General features: G+C 40.5%; 1 protein-coding gene across 1 annotated transcript in view; it reads left to right on the forward strand.

Annotated features, from left to right (window-relative positions):
• The window catches only part of nipal2 (NIPA like domain containing 2), a 26,279-nt gene extending 7,868 nt beyond the window's left edge, over positions 1 to 18,411 (forward strand). The window contains exons 2-11 of the mRNA XM_008292166.1: positions 3,172 to 3,240; positions 4,229 to 4,397; positions 10,516 to 10,575; positions 11,912 to 12,033; positions 14,412 to 14,508; positions 14,783 to 14,918; positions 15,212 to 15,300; positions 17,365 to 17,428; positions 17,522 to 17,619; positions 17,824 to 18,411. Of these exons, the coding sequence (XP_008290388.1) occupies positions 3,172 to 3,240; positions 4,229 to 4,397; positions 10,516 to 10,575; positions 11,912 to 12,033; positions 14,412 to 14,508; positions 14,783 to 14,918; positions 15,212 to 15,300; positions 17,365 to 17,428; positions 17,522 to 17,619; positions 17,824 to 17,930 (1,011 nt within the window). The 3' untranslated portion in view covers positions 17,931 to 18,411. The remainder of the gene's footprint in view (positions 1 to 3,171; positions 3,241 to 4,228; positions 4,398 to 10,515; positions 10,576 to 11,911; positions 12,034 to 14,411; positions 14,509 to 14,782; positions 14,919 to 15,211; positions 15,301 to 17,364; positions 17,429 to 17,521; positions 17,620 to 17,823) is intronic.
• Positions 18,412 to 18,498: the final 87 nt, after the last annotated feature.

Genomic DNA, 18,498 nt, shown 5'->3' on the forward strand with positions numbered 1-18,498 from the left:
GTGTATAGATAATGGATGGATATTGAATGAATATGCTGTCAAATTTTCTACAGACATTAATGATCGTGAGAGGATGAATCCCAACCTCTTTAAATTTTTCTTTAGTACAACATGAAGCTGACATTTGTGGTTTTGAGTAAAATGTTTCAACAACGTCGAATGATTTCCATGAAATTAGGTTGGGACATCAATGCCCTGCTTGGAATAAACTTTGTTGATCCTCTTCAAGTGCCATGCAGGTCAAAAGTTACATTTGTCCAATCCTTGGGTTTATGGTGAGATAGCTGCAAAACCCAAGACATTCTCTGATCAACTTTGCGTTTAACACTAATTAGTAAACTGTTGTTAACGTGCTGGTACTTTGTCAATAGAACATTTTAAAGTAAGTTAAAGGGGTTTAAATCACAGCTGCGTGTTAAACTGGCCTCGACTGCAGAGTCAGAACGAGCACTGGTTCAGGTGAAGCGAAGCTAAACTCTGTGTGTGTGAGTCACCCAGTACAACTGTCACACAGCCTCATTATCACGTAGTGTACTGGGAGTCTCTCGTGTTTTATCAGAATGTTGTTGGACAAGGAGTTATTGCTGTGATGTTATCTGTGCCGTCCCTGGTGTTACTATGATCTGTATTGTGTTCTGCAGTGTCCTGGTGTTGTTCTCATCTCCACAGTATTGTACAATTAGTCAATACGAGTGAATGATTACGACGTAATTATGATGCACAGTTAATGAAAATGTCATTCCTGACAGTTATCTGGTGATTCCAGGCAACACTGACAGAGAATTGAGGGAAGCGAATCACCTTGAGGATGTTTTTCTCATCTTGACACAGCATGTGGTAGTTAATATTATTGTCCTTATGACAGCTGAGTATCACCAGTAGGCAATATTGTTTTATATATAATTAAATCAACTGTACATAAAATAGAACATTTGTGCTGCCTTTTAACCTCTTACAGCATTAAGTCAGATGTAGGCTACTGTGTTCATTTATACCAAGGCTTGTACATTTCTGGCAGACTGACCACATGTCCTCTCTGCAGCCAACAGATATGTGACAACGCATTAATTAACAACTTTGTAATGTTCTTATGCTTGTCTGTGACAGCAGGGACAGTGGCAGGAGTTCTGGTGATCTTTATCGGCCACAGAAAGTCAAGGGTTGCAGTTTAAACTGCAGCTTTTGTAAACACAGCAACAGATCACATGACTCTGACCCATAAAACACAATTCAACACAATGTAAATCCATCCTACACCTTAAACTGTAGCTCATCCAGTAAGGCAGCAACATCTCCAAGCATGTTGGCGTTTATTGTGTAAGAATGTGCTGTTGCTATTTATTTACTTTCTATTAAGTGTTATACCTCTCTGTAAGTGGTCCTCTGCAAGTATTTTAAGATTCTTTCCTTACTGGAGAAAAAAAAGTAACCTTGACCTTTGGTAATGCCTTCAAACTATACTCTTAGTGGGAAATCAATTTATGTGGGGAATTAATTGTGTGTTGCTTGGAGTTGTTGTCAAACTGCATAGACACCACAGTTAGGCAGTAAAGGGACCTTTGTGGTCATTAGTGATTTTTTTTAATGCTCAGTCTCTCTCCTGCACTTCTCTGTCAGTCTCATATTTCTCCCTTGTAAAATAAAGAGCCCGACGCCCAACTATACCACCGATCTCATTAAAAGGCATACTATTAAGCTGTGTTTTGTGGAAGTTAACTATCATCACCTTGTCGGGGTCCTGTCTCGTCTCGTCTCTGTGTGCACTTCCTTGTATTTTCTACAGCTGGGTTATGACCATTTTCCTGGGTATTGGTTTTGTCCTTGAAGAGTAAATAAATATAATAACAGATCTTTACCCTCAGAGGTGCAGAGATGTTTCATATCTTCACTAAGGATTTCAAAATTGCATTTTGAGAGATTGATAGTGGACCTCTGGATTGTGTGATAATGATCAGATGTTGTATTTGGAGATCAGAGAAATTAATTCATTCTCTTTTCATTCTAGTATTTGACCACAGTGCTGTTATCACCTTTTTAACAATAGCAGATGGATAACACAGACAATAACCCACTCTCTGTCTTATCTGGCAGAGTGACCTGCTGAACCTGAACATTCACACTCTCTGCTCTTTCATTTTTTAATCTGGTGCTGCGGCATCTGTTCTGTTTAAACTCCTACTGCACCTCACTCTTTCCCCTGCTTAGCCTCTTATGCCTTTGTTTTAACTCCCATCACTGTATCCCCTCTTTCTCTCCAGCCTCCATCCCTCTCATTACGCTTTCAGGTGATATGGTGCTTGGCTGCTGGTATTTTTTTTGATTGAGTTTCCTTCTTTAGGTTTTCATCATTCATATTCCACCCCCACTGTGTGCTTTCAGTCCTCTATAAACTTTGTCCACCCACAGCCACCGGTCTGTTTATGACCTAAAATTAAATTTCCTCCTTTGGCAATATTTTTCCAGGAAAATGGCAAAAGCCACCCAGTGTATTCTCGAAACACTTAAAGTGAATATATCCTGTTTCTCCTTCCATCACTTACACACTAATTATAAAGTTGGCTACAAATAGGCGTCCATAATATCTAGATGCAAGGCACTTTAACAGGACTTCTTCTTCTGTGGATCTTAGCAGGTTTGGTTGCACTTGTGAGCATATTAGTATGTAAACACACAGAAGATGGTGAACGTGGTAGTTACACTTGCTATACGTCAGCATTTTACCATCGTCATTTGAGCGTATTATTCCCAAAACCACTACCTGTGTACCAACCTGCATCAGATTTTTGCCAGGTGTCACATATCGTGGGAGAATTATGAGGGTGGGGGAATGTTTGTGTTTTTGCATTTGCGAGTTAAATGCTTGTGTCTGTGTTTGTTTTTGCTTTGTTTTTTTCCACTGCATATGAGTGCGTGAGAATGGAGATTTTGGTGTTATGAAACTTTTGAAACCACACACACACGCACACACACACACACACACACACACACACACACACTTCTGCCTTTGAACAAAACACCAACAGAACAATACTCCCTGTGGTTGTCATGGAAATGACAGATGTGACAACCGGAGGGAAGACTTCCATTGAGTATTATGGTGTGTTTGGAGTTTGTTGTGTGACAAGTAGAGCGTCACCTAATCTCCTGCCTGTTTACTGCTTGTTTCCACAGACCTATCTCCTGGGAATCATCATCTCTATATGTGGGAATGTCCTCATCAGCATTTCACTCAACATACAGGTAGGAAACACTGGAATCCAGCTGTACGACAGATTTTATGCACACAGGGGGCTGTTATACCTGTAAAGACTGATTTTTCCACTCTTTAAGCACTGTTAGACTTCCTTTCTCCTTACAGCAAACACTCAGTGCAGCACAAATTACTGCATCCCATGGCAGTGAAGCCTGTCTGAGTTCAGATGAATAGAAGTGGATGTTTAAACTTTGGAATTTAATTTCAATTTGATATTATGACCAGCAATACATTTTTCAATTAAGTCTGTTCCTGATTGCACCTTTAATAATGCTCCCCTGATTTTTTTATCAACACCATTTCAAGTGAAGTGTTAGCTCTTTTTGAGCTGTATGCTGTTAAATCATCAGCCATTTCAAGAGTAAATGTAATTCATTAACTACAAGCATACACACACTACTATTTACCAGACTGAGAGGGTTTGGAGACTGGTCTAAAAACGTTACTCATCTAAAATGATCTCTTTTTCTTGTCCTACTGTGTGAATCTGACAATGCCAATAGAATGTCTGTTGAAATTACAGTCTGTTTAGCTGTGCAGGTGCACAAATGGGGCCGTATAAGACAGACTGAGAAGGCTTGACAGCTTCAACTAGATGTGAAAAAGTGCTGAAAAAAGGCTGATCATCACTGCATATTAGGTAGTGCAAGTTTCCAGAGATAGAACTGTTTATGATTATGAAGTATATTGTACATTTGCATGAGGATTGCACAGCTTCCCACTTCATTGGTTTGCTTGATTGGTGTCATGCCTCTTCTGAGATGAAATGCTAATCAGCAGATGTTATTAGAGTTGTGTAACAGCCAATGTAACATTGTGTTATTTCTTTAAATTGCACCTTCTTTTGCGAGCATTGTGGATTTTGGCTGTGCAAGCCTGGAAGTTGTTAAAAAAAAAAAAAAAAGTTTGTGCAGCTCTACAGTTGTTGGATACACTTAATCTGCCTCGGGTTCTTGTTTCCTCTCTTCCTGACAGAAATATGCCCATGTCCGTCAATCTCAGCGTGGCTCCAAGCCCTACTACACCTCCGCCATGTGGTGGTGTGGTGTGGTTCTCATGGGTGTCGGGGAACTGGGGAACTTTGCTGCCTACGGCTTTGCCCCAGCATCGCTCATAGCTCCGCTGGGCTGTGTGTCCGTTATTGGTAGGTGCAACCTTTTTCTCTCATTCATTATCCATGTGTGATAACAGGAAGAAATGTTGCTTCCTAGGGGAACAGAACAAAGATGTCTGCTTGACCCTGTCATAAATTTACCTCTTCAGCATTTATTGTATCTGCAGAGAAGCTGACAGCTTTTGTTTATAGAGTGAATATCTAAGAAAAAAAAACTTGCTGAATTCTTTAGTATTACAGAATGATTCTGTAGTACAGTATAGATAGTGCGTGTTTCCACTCTACTCTTATGTGATTTAGATATGGCTTCTGCTAATTTGTAGATGCATACAACAAAATGCAGCAACACCTTTTTCAAACAAAAGGCAGTGAAAATGAACTGCATCAGTTAGCTTCTGTATCTACGACATTAGTACTATTTCTGTCCTGTGTATCTAAGCTACACATCTGCCTGCACTGCCAAGGCTGTAAGGTCTTCACTTCATTCAGTGGAGTTTCTCAGGATTACACAAACATGTTTTACAGGAGCTTCAAACTGTTGCATTTTGCTTTTGCTTTCAGAGTACATTTAACAAATTTGACAACAGGAGAAGAACCTACAGTCACAGAAGGTTGGTGTCTAGGTGCATGTAGTGTTCTTTTACATTTCTAGCTTATATGCAGCATTGGACCCAGAAGATTAATCTGTACATTTCCACTCTTCAAATTTTCTAGGTGACTCAGGAAGTCCAATTTCTCCTGACATTATAAATCTAACAGCTCACTCCAGAAATAATCATTTTTTTACAGCCCACAGTGTGAACTAAAGATGTCATGAACCGAGCCAGATTCATTAGCCAGTCAAAACAAGGCCTGCCCGGTTGCTACAGCTGGCAGCTGCTTAGTGCAAACACTCTAAACACAGGTTAAATATTGAACAGGTTCACTTCTTTCCTCCCGCCACCCATCACTCCAGTGCGCTGGAGGTGGTGGTGAGTCATGGATATTAATGACAGCTATTACCCCAGCACTTTGAATGATTTTCCTATAGTCACGTCTTGTAAGTGGATGAATGGTTTGAATAAAGCACTAAACGAACCCACAAATCTTGTTAAGAAGGCTGCACCTCTTGTTCATTGTAATTTTGGGCGGTACTGTATTTGCCTCAGTGGGCAATTACTTACAAAATGCTTTCACTACAATAACAAAACTTTAGCACTGTGTTCTACTGAGAGCAGCAACATTTTGATGTTTTGTCATTGTTTAGAAATGTGGACTTTTTTCAAAAAAACCACAGATATCAACAATTACTGTGCTCATTTCAACGATACTATTATCATTATTATCCGTAGAAACAACAATGAATGCCAGGGGCTCGTCATTCATTGGAGTGTGTGAATATTATGTAGCTAAAGTAGATCTTCAGAGAGCATCTTGAAGAATTACTGCATAAGAGATGAAGAGGTGAAAGGAGGAGAAAGGAGAGGAAGATGTCTGCAAGCTTGACACAGTCTATCCTCATCAGAGCTAACAAGTGGAGCCGAGGGGAGGATGTGCAGGATCCCGTCTCTCATCGTGACTCCACCTCTCAACCTACACTCACTCAGACTATGCAAATGAGCAAACACACACACACACAAACCATGTGTGACTGATGTGTCAAACCACTCAGGTCTAGAGTATTTAGTCCACCAGAGATGCTCCTTTGGCTAACACATGCACATACCCCCCTCCTACTGTGCTTCTGTGCCTGTTTTCCAAGGGCTGTGTGAAGGCTCAGAGGGAGGTACAGACAGTGGGATGCCTTCACTGAGTAAACAAGAGGGAACTGAGTGGCTGGTTGGGTAGAAAAGGGCACAGTGAGGAGGTTTGATGCTGAAAGGCGAAGAGGGTTAGGTGAGACGAGGAAAAATATAGCAGAAAGGAGAGGACAGGATAAGTGTGCGAATAGAATAAGACAACAGGACGAGATATATATACAGAGTGGAAAGCAGAAGCTGAGGAGGAATGGGACAGGATCGGGAGAGCTGATGATGCTGCTGTCATCCGCCTGTCCCTGCATGTCACACTGGCACTCTGACGCTCCGTGGAGAGCAATTACTAGTGTCCTCGTCGACAGAGCCCAGCAGTCTCTATTAGGAATAGCAGCATCATCATCCCAAAAGCTGTTATATGGAGCAGAGCATCAGCTCTCTCTGTTAGATACCATGTAAATGCAAAAGGAGGGAGAGGAGAGAGGTGGAAATCAACAAAAATCTATCCATCCCACCCATCATTTATACGCCGTTTAATTCTCACTAGGGTCGCAGGGGGGCAGCGGACACCTGGACAGGTCATGAGTCTATCACAGGGCTACACATGGAGACAAATGAGCTCTCACATTCAAACTTGCAGACAATATAGATTCACTGATTAACCTCACTATGTTTTTGGACTGTGGGAGGAAGCCAGAGAACCCAGAGAGAACCCATGCTGCACGTGGAGAACATGCAAGCTCTACGCAGAAAGATCTCAGGCATCCAAACCGGGATGCAAAACAGGGATCTTCTAGCTGCAAGGTGATGGTGCTAACCACCGAGCCACTGTGCTCTACAAAAATCATAGTATGAAATTAATAGGAAAGGGACGCCCCGGAAGCTCACCGAGTTGAGCTATAGTGGTTGTAGGTTCGACTCACGACCCTTTGCTGCATGTCTCTCTCCATTCTTCTCCCCCCTTTCCTGTCTATCACTACTGCTCTAAAATAAAGGCAAAAGCCCAAAAAATATATATTTTAAAAAATAAGAAGAAGAAGAAAGAGTTGTTCACATCATTTTCATACTCCTCAAACCATCCAGTGATCCTACAGATGGGGTCATTCCTGGAAGAGACGACTCCCATCAGTATCTGTACTCCGCTTAATCCTCACTAGGGTAGCGGGAGGGCTGGAGGGCTGGAGCTTATCCCAGCTGACTTAGGGCGAAGGCAGGGGACACCCTGTACAGGTCGTCAGTCTATCACAACCAAGCACACTCAGATTCACACCTATGGACAATTTAAAATCACAGTTTTTGGACTGTGTGGGAGGAAGCCGGAGAACATGCAAACTCACAGAAAGAAAAAAAACTCCACGTCGAAAGATCCCAGTGCCTGCCCCCACCAGGGCATGAACCAGTGACCTTCTTGTTGCAAGGCAACAGTGCTACCAACTGTACCACCTTGCAGCCCTGTCAAGACTTAACTGTTTAGGATAGAGGTGATCATTCACAGCAACTTTATTGATTTCCTGTGATCCCCCTCTCTAAAATGACAAGTGAACCCAAACCACACCAGCAAGTGCCCCCCACAGCATTACAGAGCCACCAGATCCCCTCACTGCAAAGGTCAAGCATTCAGGCCTGGACCATTCACTTGGTGTTTGTCACACATGCACTCATGTATTTGTCAAGAACATGGTGAAACCATCTGAACACATCACTTTTTTCCTACATCTTTGTGTTTTTGCACCACTGAACTCTTAAATGGGCCTTCATCTTTGCAATGAGGGCTTTATACATTGCATGCCTACGATAATATCCCCCTCCATGTAAATGTCAACAGACAGCTTTTGCTGACATTCTGATCACGTCCTGCATTGACATGTTCAGTCACCTGAGGAAGAGTTGCTCTTCTGTTTTTTGTCCTGGCAACCACAATTTCCAACCCTGTTTACTGACGTCTTCCCCAAAGATCTAAAATGCAGACGTCACTTTAGTCACTGTTCCTATTAAAACACCTGCCAGTTGGACAGTCTTTGTGACTGAAGCTCCTGCCATCCATTCCCCATCAATGACCCATTTTTCAGTCACCTATATCTTTTCCTCTTTCCATCTTCACAAAGTCAGGATCAGCTGGGCTTGCTCAGCATTCGTCTACATGACTGGTTACCAAGTCCTTAAGTGTACCATGTAGTGCAGTTATGTGGAAGCATCTACATTTGCTATTTTTTCCACTCATTTAATCAGGTTTTCCTTTAATTTGTCACCCGTCTGTATATCTACATGTGTAGTTCTTACATTAGAGCTTCTCTGGGAGATGAAAGCGAGACTTTTGCTGCTTTCATGTGTTTGTGTCAGATTTGTGTGGTGAACGAATCTTTGACTCTGTGTGTTTTCCCACAGGGAGCTTTCCATTACTACATATCTGAAAGAGCATGTATAGAGTTAGCACTGATCTGATCTGATGCACACACACACACCTACATAAACGCACAGGAGCAGTGACAGAACTGTGTACCCCAGAGGTTCCTGTTGCCACATTTCTCATTTTATCAAGCCGTGTGAATCTCACTTTGTATGGAGTTGCTATGGTTACTTGTTAGATCCAGCTGGTCCCAGAGGCAAAAGACGAGTCCTAAACGTGTGTGCGAACATGCTGGCAGTATGAAATATTTAACAACTAACTTTCATCAGAATATTAAGGAGAGTCTTTGCAAACTTTCAATTTGATTGAAGTGTTCTCGCAGCACTACGCGCATCTGTGCCTTGTTGTTTCAGAGGACTTGTGTGACATTGATCAGCATCTTTATCGTTAGACACAATGAGCATACTTAAAAGGAACTTCTGTGTAAAATCATTCTCTTTAAATGTATTTTTGTTTACTGTGAAGCTTTTCTTGGTTTGGGTTCAGTGTTAATTAAAATCTCGCTGTTGAGAGCATTCGCAAATAAAACTGCAACTGTGTCTGGGTTTAACATCCATGTGAATAACCTGTCTGTCATGCCACAGCACCACAGTAATCCCATGTGTGCCACGCTGAGTGTCTCTGACATATTGAGCTGTTTATGCTCTGTAGCTAATCTCCTTATGATGGTGGCAGAGCCTGTGCACCAACTCAAATGGCCTGTCTGGATGTTTTTCGGTATTATACAGTAATTTCTCCGTTCAGTTTGCCCATTTCTGTCTGCATGCCGTCACCTGCTCACCCATCTGTGTGGCTGGCTGGCAGCACTGTCCCACGTCTTCCAGCAAACACAACCACAGCTGGCACGGCTGTGATATTGATGAAATGTCTAACAATATAACGCCAAACAAATTATGCAAAATGAGCTTTTTGGTGGTGTTGTTAAGTGTTGAAGACCTCTAACACAGCAGCCACATTGTGTTATGTAAACTGACCTCACTGTGACAGGCTGCTGTCACTTGCAAATCTATTTGCCTCGCTGTCCACCGCCTGTTTATCTTGTAGTTTGCGTCGCTGTCTCGGGCAGTTAGTCTGCCTTGTGTGGCCATCCATCTGTGTGTCTGCCTGTTTATTGGCATGTCTGTGTCTCTGCATGCATATCTGCCTGTCTCGCTATTCGTCTCTGTGACAGCCAAATGCTGTGTGTTTATTCATCTCCCATTGGTTCGGTGCATATCCCGGGGAAACATTAAGACTGAGACTAATCTGAGGCTTAGCTCATGTGAAACTGATTGCTTTTCAGCGGTGCAATTTTTGACAATGATATTGATGAATGACTTCATGCAAAATGTGCCATGGAGTAGCATTTTGGCATAATTTGATGCTGGTGTTATGAAGTGCTAATGTGTTCCATTTATCAAAGCTGGCTGACAGATTTTTATCACGCTGATCAATAAAAACATGTTAAGCAATGTGAATGTTTTATGTGGACATGCGGTTTTAGCATATTGTCAGTGTGTGCTTATGTGCATGATTGTGTGTATCTAATTGCATGTAATTTGTGTAAACATGCCAGATAAATGACAAACTACATGGTAGTCTCACATTGCATGCTGCATGGCAAATTCTGATTACTCCTCATCCAGTTGTATGTTTGCAGTCAGCTGTGCAGTCTGTGTGCAACACTACTGATGTCATTTTTATTAAGTCAGTATTCCCTCAAGTGTCTGACCTTGCATGTGATTAAACTGCAATGTTGCAACAAAAAAAAAAATCAATCCAGAACAAGAGGTCACAGAAAAAAATGGATAGACATTCGTTATGTTTTCTTTGTCAGGAGATAAGCATTGAATAGAAAGTTATTATTCTTAAGGCATATTACATTCTCTCATATTGTATCTTTACTTGGTAAATGTGCTTTACAGTATACAGTGTGGCAATATAGCCGTGTTAGAGTTCAGATTGATTCCAGGAGGCAGAATGTGTTGAGTGGTGGTTAAACTAACAGAAATGTATTTTCATTTCTCAGCCAGCGCTGTCATATCTGTGGTTTTCCTCAAGGAGACGGTGCGTGCCTCTGACATTGTTGGTAAGCAAACACTCACTTCGGATCATAGCACTTGAGGACATGAGCGTCCTCTGAGACTGTTGATTTGATTTGAGAAGAACATCTCATACTTCATAAATATCAAACTGACTTCACATATAATCCAGTGAAGATACAAAAAAAAAAAGTCCCGTGACAGAGAAAACATGCTGTTTTTTAGTTTAAAAGTGATCTACTAGCTAAAAAGTCTAATTGTGTTGTTTTTCTGGCATTGGAAAGAAAAAGGTGCACTCCGCCCAGACCTATCCTATTATGTTGTTTTATGAAAAGCTATTGTTTGCCATAACAACTTGGCGTGATTGTGATGGCCGTCACAATGACGACCATTACAACTGTTGGATTAGAAATTCATATCAGCACCACACAGCTTTGTGCATTGTTAGTATTCCGGAAAAATCAGCTACCCTTTTTTTTTTTTTTTTTTTTACTATTGTTGTTATTGTTTTGTTATTGCTGGATGGCATAATCAGCCACAGATTGGAAACATTTAACTGTATGAATTTTTAAATTATAAATGGGAAAGTCACTGGGAGCACACTCTGTTCAGCAGTACTCTGTGTGCTGTGGGTTATACAAGCCAACACAGAGAATAAAATGCAAAAAATATTCATTAAAATGACAAGAAATAGTACCATGGCTTGTGGTAATGTGTGGATGAATTGGGTAAATTCTGAAGGTTGTTTCTTTTGTACACTACAAAGCCACTGTAATCTCATTTTTTTTGAGGTAGTTCATTTTTGTGTCAGAATTTCTAAGCACACACTGTATATGTGAGGTATAATGCATTTTTAACTGAAGGTGCTTGGCAAGATAAATAGGTATATTTTGGAAAATGGCTTTATTAGAGAAAGAAACATTTGCACCATTAAAACAGCAGTGTCCTCTTTATCCTTTTAGGAGCAGATCTATCGCCAATTACTAAATGAATGTTGCTGTACAATAGGGCCAGCTTCAGTTAAAGGAATGAAGGATTTAAGTATACATCACCACAGTCAACAACTACACTAATTGTTTTCTATCTTTTTCAGTGGAAGAGGTGTCACAAAACACCTTTATTTAAGATGACTATGACATTTAAAAATGTATCTGTCATGTATCTGTCACATTTTACAACGTTTTAGTGCAGGAAACAACTTAAATTTTGCAGTTGATATCGCTTCTCTACGGAGAGCGTTATGTTTGCAGTCGTCCATAAACTGAGAACTGTGCCTGTTTTGAACTTTTTAGTAAGTGGAGAGTCAGTGGATCTTTCAAACTAATATAAAAGAAACTGCAATCAGCACGGCAATCTCACCACTTCGCTTCTTTTCTTTTATAGGTGGCACGCTGGCAATAACAGGAACATACCTCCTGGTGACCTTTGCCCCCCACACCTCCACACACATCACAGCCCATCTGGTCCAGTACTATGCCGTCAGCTGGCACTTCCTGCTCTACCTTGTGCGTATGCTTTGACACTTTCCTAAGTCCAGTAATACTGATTATGAAAGTATTGGCATAAATAGTTTTGTTTTTTTGTTTTTTTTCCAATTAACTCCATTCAAAGGGAGGGAAAGAAAAAAATGAAATGCAGCTGAAATCCCAGACTGACTCTGCAACTTTGAGATCTGTTATAAGAGTTCTTCTTCATGTTGCTGAAGGTCGCTCTTTGTCTTCTGGCTTGTGTGTTTGTGCTTGACGCCCTGCTGCCCGATGAATTTGGGTCAAATGCCTACCTGATAGTGAGGTGTAAAAAGAATCTGAACACTTTTGCAAACTTCTGCGTATCTGTTTCCTTGGATTTACTGGTTGCATGTCAAACTGGGTTACTGTATAATCACATGTGTAGCAGCGACACCACTATTCTTAAACAGTGTACAGACACCAGCTCCTGTCCTGCCTGTGGTTCTCTTATCCCAGCCTTTAACCTCCCCATGGAGACAAGCAGGACAAGGACTACTCTTCAGGGTTAATTAAGGCATTAATGTTTTATTATTCCTTCAAGAGTACAGTACAGTTGATGGAAAATGTGACCTCAGAGAGTCACGTAATTAATCTTTGCACTTATAGAAGATCTCCTCCTTTGCCTCTTCTTCGGTCTCACTTCTCTTGTGTTTCATGAAAGTTGTGAAGTGAGTCCTTTAAAGCGTATATCGTCTATGTTTCTGTAGTATATAAAAAATAATCCTCCACTTCATGATCTTCAAGTGTATCAGCACTCATCCATTTACTCTTCTCGTCTAGCATTGCCTCAGGCAGCAATGGCATAAACATAGCTGTTGCCATAGTGACCAATCTGAAGAAAAGTACAGAGGTGAATCAAACTGGTGTTCTTTTTTTTTTTTTTTTTCAAAAACCTACTCATCACGAAAAATGTAAATGTTGGCTCAAAATGTTAACACTAGTCTTGGTTAAAAACAATCCTTAGATGTTTTAAAAGGAGCATTTCTGCAGCAGGAGGTTGGATCCTTCTGCTTCTCCGATGCTGCCTGCACTCTAATGCACTGTGCTCTCCACCTTTCAGAATAAACCTCTCCAGTAGAAATACAATGCTTTGTGCAATTCAAGATCAAGGAGAAACAAGAAGCACTGTTTTTGTCTTTGAAAGTGTGACACCTGAGACCTACTAGGCTCCACAGCCAATTGCATCTCTGATATCGATGTGGGTTTTTTTTTTTCATTTTATACAACATTTTGCATCATAATATCCCACAGAAACAAAGTCACTCTTTAAGTAATAATTGTTGTTGTTTTTAGGAAGGTCTTACCAAATTGTGAATATTATTTACTGTTTACTAGTTGTCTGCACATAATCCATCACACCAAGCAGTGATGGATCTAAAATGATAGCAGCTAGCAGTGCCTCAGAGGTGCTAGGCAGTGGTGTAAACAGTGAATGTGTGCTTCGGGTAGCAGTGCCATCATTATTCAGGGCACAGCATTTCACTCAACCATATTCCAGATTCCGCTCTTGAATCTAGTCCTATTTACTGAGCCAGTGCAAACACACAAAAAAGACCAAAACAGCTACTGCAAGAAAAACAAAAAGAGAAATGTTCATACAGATATTAGGCAAATACAGATGGATAGAGAGACAGGTATTTTTAAATTGAGATGGTCCTGCTGCCTCTGTCTGCAGTGGTTAATGGTGTGTAAAAGGGTACGCTGCTTTTCCATTGTAGGTAGTGTGTTTGTGGATGCTCATCAGCCTGCAGAGGATGGCCTCCAACAAGTCTGAGATTAACTGTAGTTGGTGATTAATCAGAGGAAATGAAATACTCATTTCTGACTTCTCATTATTTCCAGAGGTCATACTATTATCCATTGTTTTCATCTGGAGGGACTGTTTGTTGTCAGTGCTGTGTGCCACAAATGGTCCAGGTCTTTGTTAATTCACTTTCAAAAAAGGAATAATTACATTTTGAAAGAAGCTCTGTATTTAACATATATTCTGAGACATCGGGATGATATTGAGAGGTATTTAAAGGTCAGCTTGCCCTTTTCCCTCAATTCTGCTATTGTACTCCTTTCTTATGATCCGTCCATTAAAGCTGTGTGGTGTTATCAGAGGTCCTTGAACATCTGAACGCTATTAGACTCACAAGGACAGCCCCAGGCTCTTCTCATTAAAGACCAGCAATTAATTTCATTTTTCTGCCACAGTCATTTGTTTCAATTAAAGTGTGCTGCTCAGTGGCTGCATACTGCACCTTGCCATACAGATAAGACAGCGTGTAAAAGTACAATTCAAGTGCAATTCAGATTTTCATTTTTTGTGCAAAGTGTGAGGAAATCTGCATTAATGATTTGTGTAATGCTCTCCTGCTCTTTTTCTACAGTTTATAGAGGTCATCATCTTTTGCATCCTGCTCTATCTGTATAAGAGGAGGAATGTGAAGCACATCGTCATTGTGATGCTCCTGGTGGCCCTGCTCGGTAGGAACAAGTGGAAGCTGCCTAATTGAGGGCAGAGGTTGTGGAATAAGCCACTGTAGGTGGTCAGAGGTTGCTTTGTTGCCTGGCTACCAAAAATGTACCTATGCTCTGTTATCATTGCTGTAAAGAGCTGAGCATACAGGAGTGAAAGAAAATAATGGTAACTCAAATGAACCGCCTCCACAAATCAGCATCAACCAGTCAGGAAGTTCTTCAACGTGACAAGTTGTGAAGCTAAATGTTAAAGTGATCTGTTGCTTCTGTGTTGCTGCAGCCTCTCTGACAGTCATCTCCGTCAAAGCTGTGTCAGGGATGATCACGGAGTCGATAAAAGGCCAGCTGCAGCTCATCTACCCCATCTTCTATGTCATGCTTGTCGTCATGGTCGCCTCTTGTGCCTTCCAGATCAAGTTAGTCAAGGTTTTCTCTCTCCACTTTTGTGTTCTTCTTTTGTCTTTTTTTTGGCTTGTTCAGCCTCTCATTTTATTGCTCAAATCCCTCGTGTTCACCACAGGCTAGATGTGATTGTGGTTTTTCAGCTCCTGAACAAACTGAAGAAAATTACATATTGGACATGGTGACACTGTACCTGCAGCACACCTACAGTATTATGATGGATGAATAGGCTGCTGCTTAGTGTCTCTGTAACCAAGGCCATTGTATTCACTGCACCTCTCAAATCATGTTTCTTCTCTCTCCACAGATTTCTCAATCAGGCAATGAAAATGTTTGATGCCACAGAGGTGGTTCCTATCAACTTTGTGTTTTTCACCGCAAGTGCCATTGTTGCAGGTATGCCCAACATGAGGCTGTCACTCTCTGTGGGTTAATCCTTCCTTTTTAAAGGATGATTCAATGATAATCAGTATTTTTCTTGGTCAACAAACCAATGAAAAGACCAAAACATGACCTGATCCAAAACCACTGTGGTCCAAACACTCTTACAAACACATCATTTAGACACACTGTTGTACTATGTGACTTTTTCTTTTATAGTCTTGAGCACCGCCTGTTTATTTTGAGTGAATATATTGTCCTGGTGCCACAAATACTCACCAGCAAGCCAACTACATATTAGTCTGTGGCTGAAAGTCTCCTACAAATGCATAATTTATTCATGTTGGTTTGCCAAAACTACAGTGTTTTTGGAAATTACTGAGCCTTTTTTCAACAAGACTATAAGCCATGCTACTGTTCTGAATGCTACTGCTGTCATTTAAAACTACAGTGCCAATATGCTGATGTTTAGTTATTTTAATGTTGAGCATCTTTGTGTAGCATGCTTATTACCATTAAACATTATGTACCTCTGAGGCTGATAGGAATAACATTATTTTACATCTTTATAGGTATGTAATAGCCTACTATAGTATTGTGTTATTGTTTACATATTATTAGTAATTTCAAGGACATTTTCTTGAACAAATTATGCAATTTAGTAATCAATGCAAGAAAAATACTAGACAGCCCACACTTAGAATTGAATTCATTCATACAAATAAATTGCTTTTTTTTTGTTTTTTTTTCAAGGGCATGCCTGTTTTTAATTTGTGACTAATTCTATAACATTTTTACTTTAAACTTCTATGAAATTATTAGGAAAACAAAACCCACAAACTGGGTTGGCAAGTCAGAAAGTATTGTCACGTGATAAAAAAAATAAAGACTAATGCAAATGTATCTACGGTGATCATATTTCATCCTGACACAAACTCTTTTCAGTAAGAGAAGCAGATTTTCTGATGAAGTTTTGCTGCAAAACTGCAATTACTGCAATCAATTCATGATGCAACACAGTTTAACATACACACAATAGACGATAAAGGTGGTGATTCACTCCTCTTAACCACTTTGGAGTCCTTGTTCAACAAAAGCCGACCCAAAGTATTTATAGCGTGTGTGTGTTCTGCCAGGTCAGGTTTTTGTTATCCTGTCAGTAATAGCCATGCAAAAAAAAACAAAAAAACAAGAGCAGCTATCTCAAAAGCATTTTGGTCTTGAAGGGAAAATGCAAAAACGCTGTCACGGTTTAAAACCGTTTTTTGTCAATTGACCTCACTTTGCTAATTCCATTTTCTTGTTTGCTCTTTTTATACTGGATGAATTGCCTAACTGCAAAGACATGACATCATCTCAAGTTATTTCCAGTGCGGCTTCAGCAGAGTGTAATAACGTCAAGTGTCCCAGCAGTCCAAAACATCATCTTTTGGCATCAAGGTCTTAGAACAACCTTTTTCCACTAGTTTGCACTGACGTCTTATACATACAGGGAGAAATCCATCATGGAGGAGGCAGAGCCGTGAGATGTGGGGTGTTGTGAGTTACTCTCACCTTTTCAGAAAATTTCCAGCTCTGATATTGCTCTTGGTATTACTATTGCTCTTTCCGCCTACACAAATAACCAACAATTGACTGCACTGAACAACAAATTGCTGATGTATTACATAGAGCGGTGTGAGAACATCCGGGGGTGGACTTCTCCTTTAAGATTAGTTTAGTTGCACATTGAAGAAAAATTATTGTTTTGGTCCTAACCCAGAAATGGTCAGTGCAGGAAAGTGAAAATATGGTCTGTTCTGTGCCAACCTTGGCCTTGTTTAACATCTAATAAGAGGAAAACGTTTTCCATTGGACACTTGCAGTATCAGTGATCCTGTACAGTGCGTGTTCTGCTACTGATCTATAAAAAGTGCCCCTTTCAGCTCATCATGAAATTCTTCAGTTATCCCAGTCTAACATTTGCTCAGGATTTTCAGGGCTGTGTTTCACAAACAAACTAAGCACTTGAGATAATCTCCATGTTCTGTTACTCTCTCACAAGTGAAATGAATTTTAATGTGCTTCTCTGTTTTTCAGGGATAGTATTTTACCAGGAATTTGAGGGCTTGGCCTTACTGAACATTTTTATGTTCCTGTTTGGGTAAGTGTTCAAAAACTTATCAGTCAATGCAGAATATCAAAATGTGATATTTATTGTAATATGGTGTCAATCTTCCCTGAAACTCTTTTCCAGTTGTTTGCTATCCTTTCTTGGAGTTTTCCTGATAGCCCGAAACAGGCCAAAGATAAAGCAACAAGATCGGAATTTTATTGCAATGGATAGGATCCCTGGTATGTTATTCAGCAGCTTTTAATCAGCTCTCTTCACAATACAATACATTGCCTAATGACCTGTTTGTATTGAGTATGGGCCATTGATTACCATGTAGTGACAGAATCACTCTAGCAGCAGTGACCCTAAATTCATCTGACTGCTAATGTCTGCAGCACTGGCAGCAGGGTCCATTTAATGAGCTGTGCTGTCCGTGTTCACAGGGAGAAGGCACACAGACAAAGTGCAGCCTGAGGCAAAGACTCCAACATACGGATCACTGGCAGCCAAACTCATGTGCAACAGAGCTGGCCAAACAGACGATTCATAGGACCTGCTCCATCTGTTGGGACTGTCATTTTTGTGAATTTGTGTGCGTGTGCCTGCCTCTTCCTGGGTTCTTCAATAAAAACTCTATTTATAGAAAGAAATAAAAGGCATTGATTCAAACCAGTGCCAGCTGAGCACCAGTATCAGTGGACATATAGATGTTAGATTTTGTGGCCAAAGTGGCAAACACCTTCTTTGAAAAGCTCTATTTATTCATGGAAATAAATCTACTTGTGTGTTTATAATATATTTGACACAGTTATCAGTAATACCTCATGACTCTAAAATGAGATGAAACACCTCAGGATCAAAGTTCAATATCAGATGCCTCGCTAGCCACTTTTAAGTGTAGAGTAGTAGTAAAACAAAAAAGGTCCAGGAAGCCACTGTGACAAATGCCTTTCAATGTATCATATGTAAAATAATTACCAAAAAATCTGGTCTGTGTGTGTTCAGTTGTCAATAAACAAGGACAAAACATGCTTCAACAGACTAAAGATTTCATGCCATACAGCAAAACAAGTGCACTACTGCCCTCTAATGGTGAGGGAGAGGTCCAGATGACCAGA

This window comes from Stegastes partitus, unplaced genomic scaffold, assembly GCF_000690725.1.
Source record: "Stegastes partitus isolate 25-593 unplaced genomic scaffold, Stegastes_partitus-1.0.2 Scaffold18, whole genome shotgun sequence".
Taxonomy (NCBI): domain Eukaryota; kingdom Metazoa; phylum Chordata; class Actinopteri; family Pomacentridae; genus Stegastes; species Stegastes partitus.